At 38.7% G+C, this 23,456-nt stretch overlaps 1 protein-coding gene across 1 annotated transcript in view; it reads left to right on the plus strand.

The window, feature by feature from the left end:
- The window catches only part of CHM (CHM Rab escort protein), a 179,623-nt gene that overhangs the window by 120,711 nt on the left and 35,456 nt on the right, over positions 1–23,456 (plus strand). The window contains 4 exon segments of the mRNA XM_020964591.2: positions 723–800; positions 12,293–12,397; positions 12,779–12,842; positions 15,749–15,845. Of these exon segments, the coding sequence (XP_020820250.2) occupies positions 723–800; positions 12,293–12,397; positions 12,779–12,842; positions 15,749–15,845 (344 nt within the window).

Here is a 23,456-nt window from a genome sequence, read left to right on the forward strand (position 1 = left end):
CTTGTGGTAACATTAAGCCTTTATCGTACAGATTCTAAACCACAGGATGAAAAAATCCGTAACCATCAGAGCATATTGGTATCCACTAGACAGATTGAACTTATGATGATTAAAGACAAGTCTGGAAATCTGTTGTGTCAATTGTCATATATTATCCCTCCCATTCTTTCTTTCCCACAACTTAGTTATCATAGTTACTCCTGTGTCCTCAACTCCATTGGAGTGGAAATCTAGTGGATTTCCATGCTCCTCTACTTGGCTAACCTCCCGACATCTCTGTGGCTCACTTCTATTGGCTTTCCACTCTGTCAGGTGTTGGGGTGCCTGCCTATATAGAGCTCTGGTGGTTGTAAACATACGTTAAACTCAACAGTCAGTAGTTGACGGTCAAGGCTGGCTCCTTTGTAGAAAAGCCTGGCTTGTGGTCAGAAAGTCTTTGGGTATTATCACGATTCCAGGCCTAAGTAGTCTAAGGTCAACTGTGTAGCATCTACACCAGGGCAAAATAGCGTTCTTCTCTTCCAAAGGATGTCAACTGGTCTTGCTTTGGGAGATTTATGCTACTTTGATAAAGAGAAAAACAGTTAACTCATTTTTCCAAGGAACAGATTAGAGAGTATAAAATAATATAAAAAGAAATACCAGGTAAGCTCGTTTGCCTTGCAAAGTACCAACCAGTCTAATGTATTTTTGTTTGTTTTTTTCCCCAATTCCATTTGCAGGATGTGTGCGGTATTTGGAGGAACCTATTGTCTGAGCCATGCAGTACAGTGCCTTGTAGTGGACAAAGAATCTGGAAAGTAAGGATAATATAAGTAACCTTCCTCTATTTACACACTGAACACAGGTGAAAAATGCTCAAGTCGATTAAAAAAATGATTCTTCAAAGATCCTCCTTGGTATTAATAACATATCAACCTTGATTAAAAGTAATTTGTGTATAGGTCCTCCAGAACAAGGAAAGTGGGTTCAGAATATAGAAACTAAATTAATTTCCCTGCAATATTACTACAGCTCCTGATCACCCAAGCTTGGAAGACAAATCATTTCAGCTGCCGGGGGGCTGGTGATGAGTGATGTTAGTTTTCCTTGTGGCCTTACCTACTCTAATTGATTTTCATCAGATGACAACAAAGCCCTCTGTTATTGCATTTTTAAAAATGGAGCTCACCTAAAGACTCATCAGATTAATCTCTGCTGATAATGCATGTCACTCCAAGAGAAAAGACTTTAATGAGTTTTTAGGTAGATTGTTGTCATAAACTATGCTGCCCTCTTATCTGAGGATAAATTCTTTTACAACAGTATCAGACCTGCAGGCAAGTTTAGAGTTGAAATGAGAGAAATATGCCTACTGTTTTTTAAACTCTGAACATAATTTGCACTTCTGTATATTATCAGTATTTCTGTTATGCATACTTTTACAACTAAGTTATAAATCATTGAAGATAAGATTATGACATTATCTGAGACTAAATGAAGTATTAATCTAGGTTTGTTTTTTCCAACAGAGTTTGGTCGATACCTTCTTTTTATTGCCATAACCCTTTCTATATATGCCCTACTTTCCTTTGTGACCCATAACAGGTAACCAAAACTGACCGAAAAGAAATGGCCATCTAGCTGGATCGATGCAGTATTTTGTTCCTATATTCCTATATAACATTTCTGTTAGAGGAGAGAAGCAGGTTTCATGGTGTGTTCTTTTTGAGCAAAATTGGTCATTTTGATTATTCCAAGTTTGGATGGCCTAGAGTAGTTTAGTTTGCCTTATCACAGTCATTGCATCGTTCTCTTGGCTTCTGCTTGCTTTGCTTCACCCATTCCTGTGAACCCTACCTGTGCCGCTCTGAGGTTTTCATACTCGTTAGTTCCCAGGGCTACTTGGTGGTTTTAAACTAAAGATCTAAGTTCCAAGATATATGTGTACATATGTGTAGGTGTGTACATGTGTGTGTGTGTATGTGTATGTGTGTATGTATGTATATGTATATATACACACATGTATATATATATAAACACATATATATGTGTGTATAAATAGAATATATAATGCAATATGATATACATAATATATATGAAAGGAACTGATTCAAATATATGACTAAGAGCCAGCAAATAAATGGTAAAACGATATGAAGAGGCAGTTTTCAAGGGAAAAAATCCAAGCTATCAATAATGAATCATATGAAAAAAAAATGCTCCAAATCACTAATAAGTAGAAAAATGCAAATTCTGCCTCATAATTATCAGACTGGTCAAGATGACAAAATATTAAATGACAAATGTTGAAGGGACTGTGGGAAGCCAAGTATGCTAGTAATTATAATGTTGGTGGAGCTGTGAATTGGCCCTGCCATTCCAGAAAGCAATTTAGAACTAGGCCCAGAAGGTTACCAAACTATACATACCCTTTGACCTGGTTATACTACCACTGGGCTTAGACCTCAAAGAAAGCAGAAAAGGTTCTGTACATACAAAATTATTTATAGCAGTTCTTTTCATGGTAGACACAAATTGGATGTGGGAAACTGGGGAGATCTTTGTGAACTGATGCAGAGCCATGTTAGTAGAACTAGAACAATTTATATAATGACAACATTATAGAGAAAAACAACTTTGAAAGCCATTAGAACTCTACTCAATGCCACGTTGGACACTGAGTCCAGAAGACTGAAGATAAAACAGACTGCTCGCCTCTTGCCAGGGAGGTGATGAACTAAAAATGCTGAGAGGAACATATGCTTTCCAACATGACTGATGTAGGGATTTGTTTTGCCAGACTGTGTCATTGTGTGTTGAGGGACTTCGTTTTCTGGGTTTGTTTGTTTTAAAGTTTGCTCAGTTGGGATGGTGGTAGTGGGAAGGACTGATTAATTTTTAAAATACTCATTAAAAGATTTTCATTACTATCTCAGTGGCTGTTAGGAGTGACTTCACAGTTAACATTGCTATTGCCCTGTTAAGCAGCAAGTGACATATATCTCAGATGATTGTTTTAGGGGGATTGTAAAGAAAAGTTATCAGATTATACAGTACTTGACTATCTTGTTGAAATGAAGGTTCTGTGTTATAACTTTTTAAGCTATTTTGTACATTTTCCAGTAATTTTGTATACTTTAATAACTTTAAAACATTTTTATTAATTTCCAGTAAACTAGTTTATAGTCCAGGGACCAGTATTTTGGAGACTTAGGAAGGAAAAAACATGACCCTATTCTGAAAACTCTTACACTTGGGTTTTCTTTATAAAAAAATATTTTATGATGTAAGTTAAAATTGACATATTGGTTTAAAGATTTATAAGGTACATTTTGTACCCTAAAATGTACAAAAGAAAGGTGCTTCCTCAATTTAAAATAATAACACACATTGAAATATCTATGCCTAAGGGCCATACTTATTCCTAACATGACTCATAAGCAGCTCCAAGGAGGCGTAGGAAGAAATAGTTGTCTCTGTGACATTTTTTCTTGGTACATACAATTGCCATTGTGGAGAGACCAGAGATCAATCACTTACTTGGGCATTTGTTTGCCTGTACCCTTTTCTGGGCTCAGTTCCAAACTTGCACGTAACTCTCAGGCACATGAACAATTTGTGCGACCAATTTTATTGTTTAATTTAATAAGTTTTATTTTATCTCTTAATTTAATAAGTTTTATTGATGTCTTTTCTTTGTACGTAAGTTATTCCTGAATATTCCCCATCCCTGGTTAACCCTCTCATTATAGCAAAGAAAAGCAGTCATCCAAAAAGAATCAATAACTTGACTGCATCTGACAATGTATGGAACATTTTGCCCTCATAGTCCCCCACCCTTCTGCCAAGAGGAGAGGTAGTATGTTTGTATGACTGGCTACTTCAGCCATCCACTTTGGCTTCTTTTGGTGTTCTTTTTATTATTTTATTGTAGCCACTGTATATTGTTAGCCTGATTCTGTTTATTTCACTATGCATCAGTTCATGGAAATCTTCCCAGGTTTCCCCAGATTCCTCATGTTCATTATTCCTTATTGCACAAAGGTATTTCATTACATTCACGTCCAGCCCTTTGTTCAGCCACCCCCCAAATAATGACCACCCATTTTGTTTCCCATTGTTTGCTTACCACAGAGAGTGCTGCTGTGACTATTTTGCTGTATGTGGAATTTTTCTTTCTCTCTTTGAACTCCTTGGGCCATATGTCCAGCAGTGTAGGATCTGCTGGGTCAAAATATATGAAAAATTTAACCATTTTTCTTCCATAATTCCAAATAGTTTTCTAGAACAGTTGGATCACTTCACAGCTCCATCAATACTGTGTCTGCCTGTTTTTCCACAGTGTCCCCCTGCCCCCACACTGATTTTTTTATTTTGGACATCTTGGCCAATTTACTGTGTGTAAGATAAAACCTAATTTGCATTTCTCCTATTAGTGATTTTGAGCTTGTTTTCATATGGCTGTTAGTAACTTATGCTTCTTTAAAAACTGTTCATGCTCTTTGACCTCTTAAGGAATAGTTTCTGGCCATTTGTCTTTATGTTGCCTGAATCAAGATTTTTCTTAATGAAATTTGGTGCAAAGATTTTTCTCTTGATCACTAGTTTATTTCCTTATATGTATATTGATTTTGTTCATGTGCTCCATATTTTTAGAAGCCTGGTTATCCTACTGCAGTCCTGTACTTGCCTTCAAGTCAGCCTTCATTTTGGCCTTTGCTCAGTTACACTGTCAGAGGAACTTCTCTCCGCCAATTATGGATACAACAGACAGCTGAGAGTGAGAATGTTTCTAAAGAAGGCCTATAGAACCTCTAGAACCTAAAGCTGTGGATTTAGAATCCAATCCTGTATCCCAGGGTAGACTAGAGACTATAGGCCTTGGTTATTCATTACATGGCATTACAAAAATGAACCTGGCAGGTCTTCTAAGAGCCTCAGGTATTAACTCTAATGATAAATGAAATTGTTGCTATTCATTATGGGGTACTTGCATATTTATTAATTTATTTATATTTTACATATTAAAAACAACGGTGGTTGCCCATTACTTCTAAAATGAAATAAAACATCTCCCCTGTCATTTAAAATCCTTCACAATCTGGGCCCAGCCTTCCTTTCTGCCGCATAACATATTATTCCCCTACACGTACTCTGTAGTCCAGCCAAACTAGCCGACTTGTTGCTCCTCACAACATTCCATTACCCACTTTCATGGCTTTACAAAGGCTGCTGCCCCCCATCCTGGGGATGCATTCCTTCCTCACCTTCACCTCCTAGAATCCCTAACTTCCTCCAAATCTCACCTGGATGAGCACCTCCTGCAAGACCTCTCCAGGTGGTTCCCCGTTTGAACTTAGCTTCAAATTGCCTCATACATATTTTGTGTTTACCTCTCTGAGTATTTACCTCTGCCTCCTGCCCCTGTCTAGGATGTCAGCTCCTTACTGATACGTAAGGGCAGGGACTGTTGAATTTTTGGTTGTCTATAGTCTGAGTGCCTACCACAGTTCTTGGTATATAGCAGGTATTTAATATCATAAATGCTTCTTGATAGTTCACATTGTGTGGCAGAGTGCCTAAATGCAAAAATAGTATAAGCCAACTAAGTGCTTAGAAAGTTCTTTATTCCCCCCTCCCCAATGTTGAGCAATCTAACCAGCTTAAAGTCTTGAGCACATCTCCCAGGTAACCAACTTTGCAGGTACTTTAAACTGAAATTTGCAAGTGTTTATCAGTTTGTTTAAGCATCTGAAGCAAAAGAATACTTTTTAATTCTATTCCATTGACTGCCTCTTTCTCCCTGCCCTCCTTAGCAGGAAATCTGCTATTCTGATATTGCTAACAGGGCAGATTCAACTTTTCTGACATGTTGAACAAGAGACTTAGGCTGCTTCTCACCTTGACTAGAGACAGGCTGCTTGAAGCTAGAATTAGCAGAGCATTCTTTGTTATATGATGATCACACATGAAAATGGGGTACACAGTTGGGGAGAAGAAAGACAAAATATTCTTGAGACACTTGGTTAGGTGAGATGGCTCCAGCCAGCCACATACCCCTTTCCACTTGTCTCTTGTTGTGTGTCTTTCCCTGTTCCCATTTCGTTTTTCCTGTGTGGCTCTTTTCTGCCACCATCTCATGGCTGTATCTTCTTGTCATGCTCTCACGCTGAACTCCCGCTCACTCAGAGCAGCAGCCTTGCATCCCCTTGTCGAATAGCTTTTTTTTTTTCTCTACTGCTCTGCTGACCATGGCAGACTCCTGTCAATGAGATTTGTCAGTTTACTGGTACAGTACTTGCTACTTAGACATGGCAGTAATGACCTTGGACCAAGTAACTTGTGTGACCAATAGTTTGAATCTAATTACCTTCGCTAGTGTTCCATGTGCACTTCAGCTGTCCCACTTGCTAGATTTCCTGCTCTGTCCATTTCTGTGACACATCTGCTTCTGATGTTTAGTATTAACTATATCTCTCCCAGTGGACCAAGGATCAGGAGAATCGCAGTCAGCTCCCTTGTCATCTTGGGAAGGTTGCTTTTGCCCTCAGTGACTTTGTTTCTCCCTATGTAAAATGTCAGGAATAATTATGGGATAGATGTCAACCCTTTACGTATGAGTGAGATTGGAATCAGTTCCTCACTTTTCTCAGGGACATTTCCAGTCTAGGCCAGTAGGGAACTTTCTGGCCCGTTTCAGATAATATTGGAAGAAGCCATTTAGGTGGCCTGAAATTCATTCCAGCCCAACAAATATTTAAGCACCTTGGGTAGGAAAGATAAGTTTTTCTAGGCACTGGGAATACAAATGAAATGGAAAACCTACCCTGCCCTCTTTAAAATAGCTCTAAGGGCCTAGGGCAGAGAGGAGACACAGTTTAGAAATTATCTCTTTGCTCGTGATTTTTTTAAATGATTGTCTAATTAAGATACTTACTGAAATAATTACTATCTACTGCTGGTCATTTCATGCCCATCCTCTACACTGTCATTTCTTTTCTGACCTATTTCTAGTTGTTTGCTTACATAGATTTACACACAAGGTTAGGGTTAGAATGCTTTGGAGCAGAAGTAGCACCTGGCCAGACCTCCAGAATCACCAGATGTTAGAGCTAGAATGGACCTTGCTGGCTGTCTGGTTCAGACCCCCTCGTCTTGAATAGCAGGCGACTGAGTTCCAGAGAGGACAAGTGACTTGCTCATGACCGTACAGTGTTAATGGGAAAGCTGAGATTACATCTAAAGTTTAGTGGTCTAGTTTTTTGTTTCTTATTTCTCCTCTTTACTCAGAGTAGTTTCATATGACTTTTCCTCTGCACTCTTATCTGTTCCCTACAGTCTCATTCCAAGTTACATCTCTCAGTTTTTCTCTTTCTCTGTCTTTGTCTCTCTCTCCCTCCCTCCCTCCCTCCCCCTTCTTTCTGCTAGTGGATTTGTTTACTCACGCTTTCTAGGTTCTGCTCTAGCTTGTTTGCTGCCCGTTTTCCTTTCTTCTGTTATTTTTCTAATTTTTAACTTCTTGAAGAGCTTCATTTGCTCTTTGCAGGCCCATTTAATAAAAAGAGGCTTCTGTGTGTAAAGCACAGTGCTAGATACTGGGAGGACAGAACAGGCTAAAATAATGTGTGCGTCCTTCCTTCATGGAGGGAGGAGAGCAGGTCAGGACATTAGGCACCAATGGGTATCACACTACTTGACCATCAGTATATAGTTCAGACTAGAATGGAGGAAGAGTGTAAAAGATTGAGGATTGGATATGCAAGGTCAGAAATAGGAAAGCTGTTTCTAACTTAGAGAGAACCTCATTCAGTGAGGATGAATGCTTCCAGTTCCTTGTTTTGCTTAATAGCATTTTATTTGAATTTCTGCTACTCTTTCCATATAAAAATCATTTTCCAAGGTCTGTTCAGTTTTTTTCCTGTTTCTGCATGCTTGCTTTTTGGGACCAAATTCTAGTTGAAGCATTTTCATCCTGATGGGAAGGCAGTTTTTTTCCTAACCATAATTTTGAACACATTTTTAGCTTCTTAAATAATTGTATCAGGAAACTATGTTATCACAAAGATTAATTTATTTGGAGGAAATACATAGAAACGTATCTGTGCAAGCATCATTGTGAGGCATCAGCTTGATCACTGAGCACCGATAACTACGTGTTTTTAAAATTCCCTTCTGTGTGCTGTTTTTGGAGCCTAGTCAAGGACCTCACTCAAATCCTATATGTTAAATACATTAATGACTTCATCCCCTTCTGAATTTTATAAATTGTTACTCCCTCAATATTCTGGTTTCATTTTCCTGGATTTTTATTACTTGAATATTAATTTTAATTGTTAATAGGATTCCTCTGAGACCATGCTTTTTGAGGACCAGGATTCTTTGTTTGTTTGTTTGTTTGTTTGTTTGTTTTTAATATTCTCACTGCCTATCCCAGTCCCTGACACATAGTAGGTGCTTAATTAATGTTTGTTAATGGATTCCTAATTCAATATTTTCTTTATTCTTATTAGGCCAAATATGTTGAAGTTGGTCAAGTATCTGGTGAAACATCAGTTCATGTCACAGGTTTAAAACATGTCTAGGTCCTTGAACCTTTGTGTTTAATTGTGCGACTTGGAGCTAAGACTGCCCAGATTGAAACTGAGCACCTTCTTGATCATCACCTTCAGCATTTCTTAAACTGTGGGTTGTGAGCCCATGGGGTCATGAAAAATTTAGCAACAGCAAAAGGTTTCTGAATGCACAACAGCCAAAAATTAATTAGAAATCAAATGCGTAATGAATCCGAGGTGTTTCTGGCAGCACTTGCTGGTGTTGCCTCTCACCACTTCACTGCAGCCTTGGTTCTGAACACACAGCATGTGCACTTTGCACAGCGCACGCCCTTAGGCCACGCAACGCCAACCAACAGATGCCAAAATGTGAAAAGGGGTCCAGACCTAAATGAATAATGTCATTCAGAGCCTCATCCGGAAGTTCCACTGTGAATAGTCACACCCTATGAGGTAGTTTTCTAGTGGCATAGGCTTATATTTGACTTTCTAGTCACTTCATTGTGAATGACCCTCAGTAGTTTTGATGCTATAACTTCTGGAATCAATGCCTTTTGGTCACCAGAGGCCTAGCTACTGCCAAAGAAGCTCTGCTGTCACTTTGGGAGTCCACAAAAAAAGATTGATTTCCAAGGTTTAAGAGCAAGGCACTGGTAGGGGGGAGAACTAAATGGAAGAGGGGGAACACTTTGCAAAGTCTTACGCTGACGCCCCAACTTGAAACTCACACCACTTGTTTCTGCCTGTTTTATATGCTACTTTTTTCTGTAGCCATCTGAGCTAAAGGAAAGGGAAAGACATTGGTCAAAGAAGGCAATTCAGAAAGAGAAAAAAAGAAACAATTCAGAAACAATTCAGAAGAAAACAAAAGCCACAAGCCTTTCATCCAACACCATATCAAAAAGTAAAAGAACATACAAAATGTGTGAAGTGGTGGCTGAATAAAGTCAACAGCCCCTGGTGATAGAGCCTTCCAGCATCTGGCAGATCTTCTCATTTGTTAGCTCAGGATTTGTACAGATGTTGTGAACTTGATAGTTGTTGTATCAACAGTGTCTTCTTTCTTTTTCATGGAACAAAAACCAAAAGCCTTTGGTTTCCTAAATTGTATAAGAATCCTTTCTAGCGGAAGATTTGTTGGTTATATTCCATAGGAGGTATTTGTAGGATTTCCCCTCCTGCCCCTCTCCCCCTAAAAAAACCCAAAAAAATCCAAAGCCCTGTGCCTGTTTGATTGAGTAAGTATTTTTACAAGACAAGGGCTTCAGTTCAGTGAAACATGAACAGAAAAGAGAAGAAAGAGCAAAACATTTTAAAAGTTTACTAAAACAGGTAATGTAGTGTAGCTTAAATATGAAAAGATAGTTAATGGGTCAAAAATTATTTTATTGCTTGCCATCATGGCCCTGACTTAACCATAGTGGGCTGTGTACAGCACCCCATTATGCTATTTCTTTAGGCAAATACAAATTGAATTCCTTTCTCTATCAGTCTTCTCTGTTAGTGGTCTTGCTTTTAACGCCCTTACGCCCAGTAGATATTGCTTATTTGGCTTATTTTCGAAAGATTTAAGATAGTTTAATTTATACTAGTATATTTCAAATATGGTTACATTAAAAATAATTGCTCACATTTTATGTGGAGCAAAGTAAAAGTGCATTTCCAATCAAATAATTCTGGCCCCAAACTGTGGAGCTGTGACAAATGTAAATTTATATTTCCATAATAAAAAGCTATAGCAAACACACAGTCATTTACATATGGTTCCTGAAATATTGCATACTGGCTTTGTCAGTGCTGGTAAGTCCATTTCAAGGATGTCACCCTTAGTCCATTAGTTTGGATAATGAGCCCTATAAAGTACATTTATAACTTGTGGCATTGCAACGGGATGGATTCTAATTTTCATCCTTTTATCTAGACACATTGAAAGAAGGTCAATGGAGGGTTCTATATGATTCATTGTCCCAACACATTGCAGATGACAGAGACCTGATAATGTCAGTGCAGAAGTGTTTTCCTTATTTGGAAAGAGCACTTGAAAGAAATCTTCTTATGTTCATCCTTTGAAGTAAAGTGGAGACAGATATTAAAAGAAGCGCTCTTCTTTTTTCCCTCGATGCAAACATGATCAAGTATATGACCAGATAGCTCTTCTTGAACAAAAGCGAAAGTAGCACTTAACAGAAGAATAAACAGCCCTTAGTGGCTTTTATTGCCTTTGCTTGTTATAACTTGACATTTAATCAACTTTTTCCCCCAAAGCCTATTTGCTAAACAATAGAAAAGATTATAATTATGTTATCAAGTGCCCCAATTTTGCTGCTTATTTGAGTATTCAAAATTGTTTGAGTAGGGTTTGGCTCTTATTTTATAAGAAGACTTTATACAAAGCAAAATGGGACAGCATTGTACAATTGAGTGTGGGTCCCATATTGGAAAATAGAAATTACCTGTAATTTTCTGTTTAATTGTCAACAGATAATTTCTTTTTATTGATGCTTGAACAAATGTTAAAGAGAAATTTGCAAAGCCCATGTGAATCATTTCCTCTAGAAAAATGACATGCATGTTTGTGTGCATGTGTGTGTTTATACGCATGCAGAATACAGGTTGTACCTATAATTTTTTCATGTGAGGAGCTGCCACCATAGGAAGTTATTCTACCTGTCACATTGACTTAGATAAAAAGTTAAGTGATCTGCATGATTCATACCTCCAGCAAATAGCAGAGGCAGATTTTGAATTTAGCTATTAGCAACTCCCTGATTCTTATTCAATCCAATCAACATTTATTAGGTGCCAGGCATTGTACTGAGTGTTAAGGATACAATCAATAAAAAGAAAGAAAGTCCCTGTCCTCAAGGAATTTACAGTCTGATGCAAGGTCAGAGGGAGAGACAACACATAAAAGGAGGCAGGAAGGCATTGGGGGGAAACGCCGGGGATTACCCTGTGTAGGGACATCTTGTTCTGTGGAGTTGAAACCAGGCAGAGCAGCAGGTGCAGAGTAGAGTGAGCCGAAAGGACCAGGAGATATTTAGATAAATAAAATATTTCATTACGGTTTAGGGACATTTATTCAGGTGCTATGGTCTAGAGAATCAAGAATAAAAAAATTCCAGGAGCAGTGGAAATATTAAACTCAGTACATATAATTGGGTCATGCTGATATAATATAAATGATAATACCAATTAAATTAATTTATGGTTTTAGTCTTACGCCACTTATACTACCAAAGGAGTATTTTACAGGTGATATGAAAACAAAATAGAACAATACAGTGGCCACTGGCGGGCTCTACAATGAGGAGAGCGCTGGACTTGGGGTCTGAAAGACCTGAATTCAGATGAGGCCTCTGACACTTCATGTCACTGTGACCCCGCGCAAGTCACTTCACTTCTGCCTCATTTTCCTCACCTGTGAAACGAGGATCACAATAGCACCTCCCTCACAGGGCTGTGAGGATCAGGAGAGATAATATTTGTAAAAAAGTGCTTAAGCACATTGTCTGACACATAGTAGGTGCTAGATAAATGCTTATTCCCTTACCCCAGTACAGTTTATTATAAATAAAATAGCTTGTCTGCACCTGAATGAAATGATTTTAGTGATTTTTTTAACCTTTTAAAAACAGATTCGTGTCACTTGGGGCAGGAGATGAGTAATCTTGCAAATTGATTTGTAACATAGAATCAATATCTAAATAGATTTGTTGTAAATTCCATATCTTTGTTCTCCTTTTCTTTATATATAGATGTAAGGCAATCATAGATCACTTTGGTCAGAGGATAAGTGCTAAGTATTTTATCGTCGAAGACAGTTACCTTACCGAGAAAACATGTTCAGATGTGGCCTACAGGTAAGGGCTTCCTTATTCCACAAGCTCAGGTGGGTGAAAGCTCAGTTCTGTGTTTATAGGCACCTTTTAATGTCGTCTAGGGTAGCCTGTTGTTGGCATCGAATGTGTGAACACATGCAGAACAATGTACGCCAGGTGCCAAGCTCTGGCTGTTCTTAATTTAATTCCTTCCTCGAATTAGTGTCATTTCATACATTGTTTATGAGCTAACGCATAACCTAAGCAGAGCCGACCTTCTGTAGGGGTTCTTCAACTTGAGCCTTTGCTTTGCAAACTGCATGCCCTGAGTCACAAGAGAGGTCTTTGTTGCTCTATTTTGAGTCTATAAATGTATCAACTATTGATTGTCAATCTTCAACTTCTTGGTTTGTCAAATTACAGGCAGATGTCGAGGGCAGTGCTGATTACAGATCGATCTGTACTGAAGGCAGAGTCTGATCAGCAGGTAACTTCAGTTGTGCACTCTTTTCTGACTTGTTGCTAATTTACTGCAGTTGTATAGGACGCTGTTAGTGAAACAGTTTATTAAGCCTTGTGTACTTGCCCAATCTTTTTTCTGATGTTTGCATTTTAACTCAAGGCAGTAATTGATATGAGGGTTTTGGATGCTTGAGAGAATGGAAGATAGATATATAGAATGATGTCTTCCTTATAGAATAATGGCATTCCAAGAGAGTTGTATTTCAAAGTGAATTTTATCTTTCTTCCACATTTCATCATCTTTAACTCTCACCTGTATGTTTTCTAATGTGATCCTTGCAACTCCATGAGGTAAGTCCTGCATGTATTATCCACACAATAGATGAGGAAACGGTGGTTCAGAAGAAGGTAAGGTGACTTGCCCTTGGTCCAGAAGAGTTCTACTCTAGTTCTCTCCTGACTCTCAATCCAAGCCTTTTTAAAAAATAATAATAATTGTAAAAATAATTTTAAAATTTATATTAAAAAAATAAAAGTTGAGCATTTGTTTTCTCTCATTCCTGCCTCCTGAAAAATAAAAATAAAAACTTAACTCTTGGAACAAACTACATAGTCAAGCAAAACAATTTTTCCACCATACCATGTTGTCATGAGGGCTACATTGACTTGGGGGAAAATATCCCAACAAATTGAATTGAAAACTGAGATTTCCAGCCTCATGGCATTACTAATGACATCACGCCCGTTCTGAGAGTTTTTCCACCCTTTCCTCCTTTTGAGATCTCTCCCCAACTTTTTCTCTTTACACCATCCCATTTTCATAGGTGTTTTTCCCATACCAGTTGATTGCCTGACTACGCTGATATTCCAGGAATTTGTTTCCCTCCTACTCTTATTGGTATTTATGGTGACTTATAGATCTGTGCTGTAGTATCCTAGTTTTTCAAAAGGCACTGCTGTCAAACATGATTTGCTTCTGACAACTCATTAAGTTTGGAGTAACCTGTTATAAAAAATGAATTAATTCTTCCTCCTTATCAATTCTGTTTAGTTCATGGTAGATCAGTCTTTATGAAATTAAGGGATATTTGTGCGGAAATGCTACTACAAGGCTGATTGCCTAAGATGACTAGGTTGGCACATCTGTTAAGATATCTTTCAGAGGAGAATGGTGTTTTAATAATTCATCATTCTATAATTATTTTGCAGTATATAAGTATTACAGTATTTTAAGTGTTATACTATCCAAATCAATTACAGACCAGTTGCCATTCTGCAATGGTGTGCTCACCAGGAGGTGCTTATCCCAGGTTAATGCCAGATCCAGACCCCACCCAGTCCCCTTAAAAAGCCAAATGTATATCTTTGTTTTCATGTTGAAGCCACCTTTTTTATTGTGAATGATAATGAAGGAAATGAGAAGGAATGTGAGAAATATAGCTTTTGAGCCCACCATTATGCAAGCAGTCAACCTAATACAGTCAAATTCCCAAAATAAATAATTTCCATATTTATTCTTGTAGTGATGCTTGAAATATAAACACAACATTATGGATTCAGGCTACAGATGAGGGCTTTGCTGTATCCCAATAGGGATATAGGCTGCTGAAAATAACTATTATTTTTAGGGATTGATAACCATATTCTTAGGATGCTCTAGTCTACAGGGAAACCATGATGTGATGGCCATTTCATGCTTATTGGCAAATTAAAGGAAGAGAAGATCTTAGTAGTACCTAGCATAGTGTGATGTCTAACAGGGAATACTCTTTAATTATTTGAACTCTGAATTTCTAATCTCCAGGGCCTTATCTGAGTCTACTTCACTAACGTATTCCTTCGGTTAATTTTTCAAGACATTTGTCTTAAAATGTTTGAGCATATATTTAGTCATTTAAAGTTACTACCATCTAACATGTAAATAGATTTAAGGTTGGCAGCTTTTCTGTGTTTGTATTCAAAATGATTTTTTTTTTAAAGACATGACTTTAAAAGCAAGTCTGTGTACATTCTGGAATCGATGACATACTAATAGCACCTTTTTATCCTAAATAGAAAGTATTATTTAAAGACCTTACATATGATCATATGTGTCTAAAATGCTTTTCCTTGCTCATAGTCGTACAAGTAGATAGGTTATCACGATATTTGAAATAGTCTTTTAACAAACATTGAGCAACTACTCGTGCAGAACACAGTGCTCATCACTGGGGAGATAAAATTGAAATTTACAATACAAGCAAATATAATTCACAATATTACTTAACAAATGCATTTGTAGTGCAAAGTAGTATTATGTGAGATCCACTGGGGAAGGTTGTTACCAACCGGCAGGATGAGGAACAGATTTATGGAGGAGGCGGCATTTGAGTTGAACGTTAATAGATAGCGAAGAAATTCAGTAGGTAAAATATGGGGAGGGAATTTCAGGCACAGGGGAGCCACATGAGCAAGCCACAGAGATAAGAGAATGTTAGGGCACAGAAAGTAGCCCAGTTTGGCTGAAGTGTAGAACGCATGAGCAAAGGCATGCTGGTAGTATATTGTGGAGAGCTCTGAATGCTTTGAAATTTACTCAGTTCATTGCAGACAACATGGTGTCATGGAGAAAGACCTTCTTTTGGAGCCAGGAAGACCTGGGTTCAGACTCTACCTTTGGTAGATACTGGCTGTGTGACCCTAGGCAAGTCATTTAATGCCTTAGTGCTGGAGGTTCCTCCTCTATAAATTCCTGGACCAATAAAATCCCTAATTGCATAGAAAGGAGCATTCTTGCACTTATCTCTGTGTTCTAAATTTGGTTTCCAAATTAAAATCTTCTCTGTCAGAGAATTAAATGGTAATGAGTGTTGAAGATCCTCTGTTGGGCAGATACTGGCAGGAATGCAATCGAAATCTAATCGCTTCTCTTCCTCTGTGTCTTCTTTGGAGATTTCCATTTTGACAGTGCCACCAGTGGAGCCAGGATCAGCTGCTGTCCGGGTCATTGAGTTGTGCTCTTCCACCATGACATGCATGAAAGGAACATGTAAGCACAGTAGAAGGTTTATCTTCTGTATTTCTTTGGAGAATAAAGGGGATGGTGAGGGGGAGAGGGCCTGATTTCCAAGTAGATCACATGGCTAATATCAGTCTCTTGTAGGGATTGACTCATGTTTTCCTGCATTGTATTTCCATTGGTCCCTAGAGAAGATGAGCCATGTCATTGTTTGTTTTTAAATATTGTGGTCTGGCCATACATATATATTCACGTATAGCAGTATCTGTACTCTCAAGTCCTAGTTGAGTTCTACAGTGAAAGAATAACATGATTTCCTATAATCTCCTTAGTTTCGTTTTCGCAAAATTAAGTTGCTTAATTGCTGATTTTCTTTTTTTCCTTAGAATCTCAGCTTCTCGCAGTTCCTGATTTCCTTTTATTGGTGCTCCCCCCTTACTGTTGATGAGAATTAAATTAAGAACACCTTTTTTCCCTGTTTCTCTACTTTTGTTTCTCAGAGTTGCCCCTATGGCCCACTCTAAGCATTTATCAGCTCTTCTGTGGCTTTTCCATTGCTTTACTAGCAGACAGTTGCATCATCAAAATAATCTCATATTTATTAAGCACTTACCCTATGCTCTACTCTGGATGTACCAAGCATTTGTGGAGGATGCAAAAGAGAAGTGCGATACGGTGGAAAAAGCTGGATTTGGAATCAGAGCACCTGAGCTAAGATTCTGATTGTGTCATTTCCTACCTGTGTGAACTTGGGCAAATCATTCGACCTCCCTGGTCCTCAGTTTCCCTCTCTAAAGTGAAGGGGCTAGACTAAACCTTTAAGTTCTCTTCCAGCTTTGTCTGTGGACCTATGCGGGAAAATGTGTCTCCTGTTTTTGAGGTGTTTACTATCTTGTTGAGAATAAAGGGCTTCACCACATTAACAAGCTAAAGACTAATACACGACAGTGTCCAGAGTTCAGACCTTTTTATTCCCATGTTAACTTACTTCGTGTGGTAGAAACTGTAAATTCAAGGCATTATGTTTAGTTGTCAGGATAGAGAAAGGTATGATCTACTCTTGACTTAGGCCTTTGCCATTCCCTTCTTCTGCGTTTGTGTTTTCAGCTTCTTTGGCACCATAGCAGCTCTTTATGGTGGGATTCTGCTTTTGGTTGCTTATTCTCCCAGCCTACTTTTTGATTTTGGACTTTATGTCGGTACTGGGCTCTTTGTACTTCTTGGGGGGAGGGGGGAGCTTTCTAACCCAAACTTCTGTCCTTTTATATCTTTCTGCTGCTTCACAGCTCAGTCTGACAACTGGCAAGTTTCCATTGCTCCCACATTGGTGTGATCTGAGGGCAGAGGTCTGTTCCCTGCCCTCCTGGTCTGATCTCAGCAGGTTCCTGATCCAAGTTTGGGTGTTTTGGCTTCGTGTAGCTGAGAGTTTCGGTGGAATGATACCAGACTCAGTCATTGTTACCCTGCTTGAAGGTTCTGAAGGTTCACAGCTACTAAACTGCTGCCTCTCCTTTGGTCTGGGCCTCTTGCCCTGTTTATATAAGCTTAGACACTGTGCTAAAGGCTAGAACTGAGTCACTGCTGTTCTGGAACTTGTTTCTTGCTCAGGCCATGCCTGGGATGGCCCCATGCTCCCTCACAACTCCTCCTCTCTGCTCAGATGGTATCTGTTCTTGTGCCTAGCACGAGGTCAGGGATCTCTTGGGATTTTCTCCTGCTCTGGTGGTTCCTGTCCTGGTGTTCTATGTCAGCCCTCTTTCTAGCCCTGGGGGCTAGAATGCTTCCTTATCTGCACTGCTGGCCAGTTCTCTTTCCCCAGTGTCTGCAGACCTGTTTGTCTGTCTCCCTAAGCTTCCACAGGATGGAAAAATGACTCACTGTGACTTTTTTCTTGCTTTCCAGATCAAAATTCAGTCTAGTGCATTTTGTGTTTTCTTGTGGAAGAGGTGTGCTTGAGGAGCTAGGCAAAAAGGCTTCCTCTTACTTTGCCATCTTGACTCCATTTCTCCTAGTTGCTTTTCTTTTGTGGCGATGACGTAGAACCATTGCTTTAGCCATAAAGTTACAAGATTTATTCCCATTATAGTAGCTTTTATATAGAAAACTGTAGCTTGAAAATCCTTTGACAATATTTCTGCATTAAATCTTTTGAAAACAAGGGGGGCACTAGGTGGCTCAGTGGGTAGAGCACTGGCCCTGAAGTCAGGAGGTCCTGAGTTCAAATCCAGCCTCAGACCAAACACTTGACACTTACTAGCTGTGTGACCCTGAGCAAGTCACTTTACCCCAATTGCCTATTTGAAAAAAAATAAATCTTTTGAAAATAAAAATTCACTTCAGCAAGCATTAGGTATCTACTCTGTGTAAATCACCTATACCAGGTACATGCCAAGATAATAATGGCATGATCCCTGTCCTCCAGGAGCTAAAGTTGGAATGATGGAAAAAAAAATTTAGTCACTAAACATTTATTAAGTGCTTGCTATGTCCCTGGCACTGTGCCAACCTCTGGGGATAAAAAGAAAGGCAGAAGAAACACTGCTCCTGTCCTCGAGCTCACTTTCTAATGGGAAAGACAACCTGCAAATAACAAGATACCTCCAATAGAAGCTAGTCTCTGGAGGAAGCTGTTGCAATAGTGGGAGGAGATCGAATGAAGAGACTGAGAAAGGAGAAATGTAGATGAAGTGCTCTAGGAAAATTAAGGAAGATGAAGAGGAGATGCTCAGCTAGGGAGAACTGGGAGTACATTCCAGGCACAGATCCCAGCCTACGCAGAGGCACAGGGGCGAAAGATGCAATGTTGGTTTCAGGGGACAGCCAGCAGTCTACTTTGCCCAGAATGTAGTACTGTGAAGAGGAATAATGTAAAATAAGACAGGTTAGGTTGCTAGGTTTGGGAGGGTCTTAAATACCAGGCTAAGGAATTTGTATCTTATCTTAGAGGCAATAAGGAGCCACTGAAGATTGATGAGCAGGGGTGTAATGTAGTCAGACCTGTGCATAATCTTGCAGCTGCATGAAGCACTGATTGGCTAGAGGAGACACTAGAAGTAAAGAAACTGGTGAGAAGGTTATTGTAGTAATAGTAGTACAGGTAAGAGGTGATGAGCTTAAGGTAATGACCATAGTGAACTGCTTCTCAGCTCCCCTTTTTATGTTTTTATTTTTTCAAGGACAAAAAGTTAGTGAATTTTCCCATTTTCCAGTTGACGTTTTCTGGCTGTCCTCTTGCTAGATTTAGAAATGGAAGGCCTGTGCTATAGGAACTTTCTGTCTAGCTACACTTGTGACAGCTGCCAGCTGATAACCTGTGGTGCTCTATGTTGGGTTCCACAAGCTTATGGGAAGTTTTACCCTGAGGAAAAAACATATAATGTAGATCAAGCTTTAAAGAAACTTACCTGTGATTACTTTTGTCACTAACTCACTTTGATTAGTGAGTTCTTAACTAAAGCTTTTCTTTCCTCCCAGATGCTCTCCAGACTCCTGGCAAGCTCGGCCTTTGCTCCTGCTGCTTGACTTTATTGCAAGTCAGAAATGGCATGGCCTCGTCACACTACTGCTTTTCCCTTAGTAATTAGCTAGTCTCTCTCCTGAAATAGAACTCTCTTGCTAATCTTAGGGAAGGCCCCCAAACCACCTTTTGTCTCCATTTAGGTTCTTCTCTCTTGATCTTTCTTCTTTGGCATCAGAAACAGAAAAAGTTGGCAGAAAGATCACACTATGTCATCCTTGTGGTCTGCAGTCCTGCTGCTAGGCCACTCTGTGTTCCTTTGAAGCTTTCAGTTTGTATAGAAGCTATTTTACAGAGAATGCTAAAGATTACACTTTAATTAGTCATTCCAAAATGTTTTTTAAAGAGACTTTTCCTTTTTTCTTGAACTTTTTAAAAATCAATTCATTTCATGCAATTCAGCAAGCATGTAGTAAGTACCCACTGTGGCGCTAATGGCACTGTGGATACAATTGGCAAAACTTGGATGTATGATTAGGGTTTGGTGCATTGATGACCTGCTGAGCAGATTTGCAGATTACAAACTGATGGAAGGCAGAGCTAACACTGGGTGATAGAGTCAGGAATCAAAGAGAGCTTATCATGCTGTAACCTTGGACAGGATCAAAGAAGGTGAAATTCAATATTAATAAATGTATAGTCTTATACTTGGGTTACAAAATTCGACCTCACAAAGACCAGATGAGAGAATGTGTGGGTAGTTTGAAAAAGGAATTTTAGAGTGGCCAAGAAAATTCCTGTCTCTGGCTGTGTAAAAAGAGGCCTGACGTCCAGGACTAGGAAGGCGATAGGCCTCTGTAACGTATTCTGCCCTAGTTAGCCCATATCTGGATTATCAGATTCAGTTCTGGGTGACGTATTTGAGGAAGGACATTACTAGCCGGGATAGTGAAGGGCCAGAAAAGGACCAGCTGGAGGAATTGGGAATGTTGAGCCTGAAGAAAAGAAGGTTTAGGGCAGACATGATAGTTATCTTCAGATATTTGAAGAATCATCACATAGACTTATTCTGCTTGACCCCAGAGGGCAGAACTAGGCACATTATTTGAATATAACAGAACAGTTTTAAATGACTAAGGCTGTGCATCTGTCATCTTGGTACCATTCTATTTCTTTGTCAAGGGGCCCACTGGAGAGAGTGCTAAACCTGAAGTCAGGTAGACCTAAGTTCTCATCCTGCTTCAGGTACTTACTAGCTGGGCAAGTCACTTAACCTCTGTCTGCCTCAGTTTCCCCAATTGTAAAATGAGGATAATAATAGCGCTTACCTCATAGGGTGGTAAGGATCAAATGAGATATGATGTAATGTGCTGTTGCAAACCTTAAAGTACTACATAAATGCTTGCTATCATTATTATTACTCCTCCTCCTCCTTCTCTTACCATTGCCAGTAGCTTAAAAGCATAGCTTTGAACTAAAATTAACACCACATACTTAGGTAAATAGCTAAGTTGATGTGAATTAGTTTCAACTTATATTCTTTACAAATAACATCTGTGTCTTGACTAGTGATAACTGCTCATTTTAAAAAGAGTTTCTAAAAATCAAATATGAAAAGATATGGTAATAGACAAGAACAAATTCCATAAATCTTTGATTTGTTTTCATCATCAACTTCAACTAGGTTTTGTAGTGACTGTTTTTCCCTTTAAACAATTACTTAACAAAAGTATACAAATACACCTGGTCTTTGATCACCTTGTATAAGTGACAGGCATGTAATCGGCATTGCCAGCTGAGTGGAACCAAGCTCCTTCACTTGTCCTAAAAATGGAGCCTATAATGATGGAATCATGAACTAAGCCCATCCTTCTTCCTGCTGGACGAATTACTTGAAGACAAATGTTGGCAACCACTGTAACTAATGCAGTTATACCTGAGTAAATCAAACATAATCAAAATATATACTGATGAGCCTTTGTGACTCATAGCCAGCCCCTCAGTGGTAATAAAAAGGGATTTTAAAAAAGTGATGTGAACTTAGATGATTTATCACTCACTTTTTTTAACCCAAAAAGGATTCCTTTCTATAAGACGTACTCATGAATACATTAGCTTATTTCTAAGATTTATAAATATAAAATATTCTTAATTTCAAGAGCCCTGAATAAAACCTAGTGAGCTTTCTAGTTAATGTTCAAGTCCTCTCCAGCGACTGAATTTCTAGGATTTCATTATTCACATTACCTGATATAGTCAATTCTCCATTAACGATGGGGAGATGGAATTGTTGCATATGTCCTTGTTTTGCTTTATTGTGCTTTTAGAATGATTTTAGATTTTCTAAGTATGTCCTAAGTGTGGCAGTACAGTGAAGTGACCCAGCACTACCCGGGATAGGATTTGCCATTTGGTACAAATGATCCACATAAAAAAAATTGAAGGTTTTTTTGTTTTTGGAGAGTTTCTTTGCTGGTCACATGCTTTCGTTCAGTTGCTTTCGGTCTTGTCTGAATCTTCATGACTCTGTTTGGGGTTTTCTTGATGAAGATACTGGAATGGTTTACCATTTACTTCTCCAACTCATTCTGCAGATGAGGAAACTGAGGGTCAGGTGACTTGCCCAGGGTCCCACAACTAGTATGTGTTTGAGGCTGGCTTTGAACTTGGAAAGATGAGTCTTCCCGACTCCTCTCCATTGCAGCGCCCCCTAGCTACCCTGGTCACATACATGGCCTCGGTTTCTCCTTTGTTCAGTGCCATCCCTTATGTCGACTGCTGTGTGCTTAGGACTCTCACTAGAGAATGGAAGGGCATCATCCACCAAAAAAGCTGGCCGGCAGTCTGGCAGCTTTGACATTTAACATTGGACTCTCTCCCAGTTCTGCTTGGCCACTACAAATATCACCTCTTCTGTGTTGCGTGGCATCTTTGTGGTAGCAGTGCTCTTCAGAGGATAATTTTAACAAATGAAATGGATTTTGTAATATTTGATATTAACAATCAGGTAGTATAACTTTAACTATACTTTGTTTAAACCTCACTCATTTTTCATTACCCATCATTAGAACTTTTTTTTTAATTCAAACTACTCTTTATTTGATTTATTTTTTTCACTTCATTTGTTTATTTTTTTAAAGCACAGAGACTTTTTTATTCTTATTTTTTCAGTTCCAAGTTCTCTCCTCCAGCTGTTGAGAAGGCAAATAGATAAAGCTCATTACCAATGTGTGTAGTCATGCAGAACATTTCCATATTAGCTACGTTTAAAAAAAAAAAGTAAAAAGCAAAGAAAAGAAAGAAAAAGAAAAAATATTTTTCAGTTTGTTCTCTGAAGTCTTTCAGCTCTCTGTCTAGAGGTGGATAGCTTGTTTCATCATGAGCACCCTTTGGAACTGTGGTAGATAATTATGTTAATCAAAGTTACCAAGTCTTTCAAATTTGATTACCTTTACAAGATTGTTGTTACTTTGTAGCTTGTTCTCCTGATTCTGTTCATTTCATTTTGCATCAATTTATACAGGTCTTCTCAAGTTTCTCTGAAACCACCTCCTTGATCATTTCTCATAGCACAATAGTATTCTATCACTCTCATATACCACAGTTTTGTACTGCTGTTCCCTAGTTGATAGGCATCCCCTCAGTTTTCATTCTTTTCCACCACAAAGAGAGGTGCTATAAATATTTTTGTACATATGGGTCTTTTCCCTCTTTCTTTGATCTCTTTTGGGTATGGACCTAGTAGTGATATCACTAGTTCAAAGTGTATACAGAGTTTAATAGCTTTGAGGCCATAGTTTCAAATTGCTTTCCAGAATGGCTGAACCAATTTACAACTTCATCAGAAATTCTGCCTTGTATTCTTAAGGTGCAGCTAGTATTACTCAGAGTCAGTTTTCAGCTTAGAACTAGAAAGGATTGTAGAAGTGGCCTAGATCAGTATTTCCCAGGCCAAATTCTACTCTCAGTCAGTCAAATAGCTGAATTTTCTATTTCTTCTCACTCTGCCTCAGAAGATAGGGACACGTATCTGGGGAGAGAAGAAAATAAGACAAGAAAGCAGGCAAGAGTCAGGGGGTTTTTTTGTTTGTTTTTTGTTTTTTAAGTTCCTAGGTTTTTAAGAAGTAAGGCCCTTTGGTAGTTTAAAAAGAAAAACTGCAGAGTAACAAAAATTTCCCAAAGAC

Source organism: Phascolarctos cinereus, unplaced genomic scaffold (assembly GCF_003287225.1).
Source record: "Phascolarctos cinereus isolate Bilbo 61053 unplaced genomic scaffold, phaCin_HiC Scaffold_8;HRSCAF=390, whole genome shotgun sequence".
NCBI classification, from domain to species: domain Eukaryota; kingdom Metazoa; phylum Chordata; class Mammalia; order Diprotodontia; family Phascolarctidae; genus Phascolarctos; species Phascolarctos cinereus.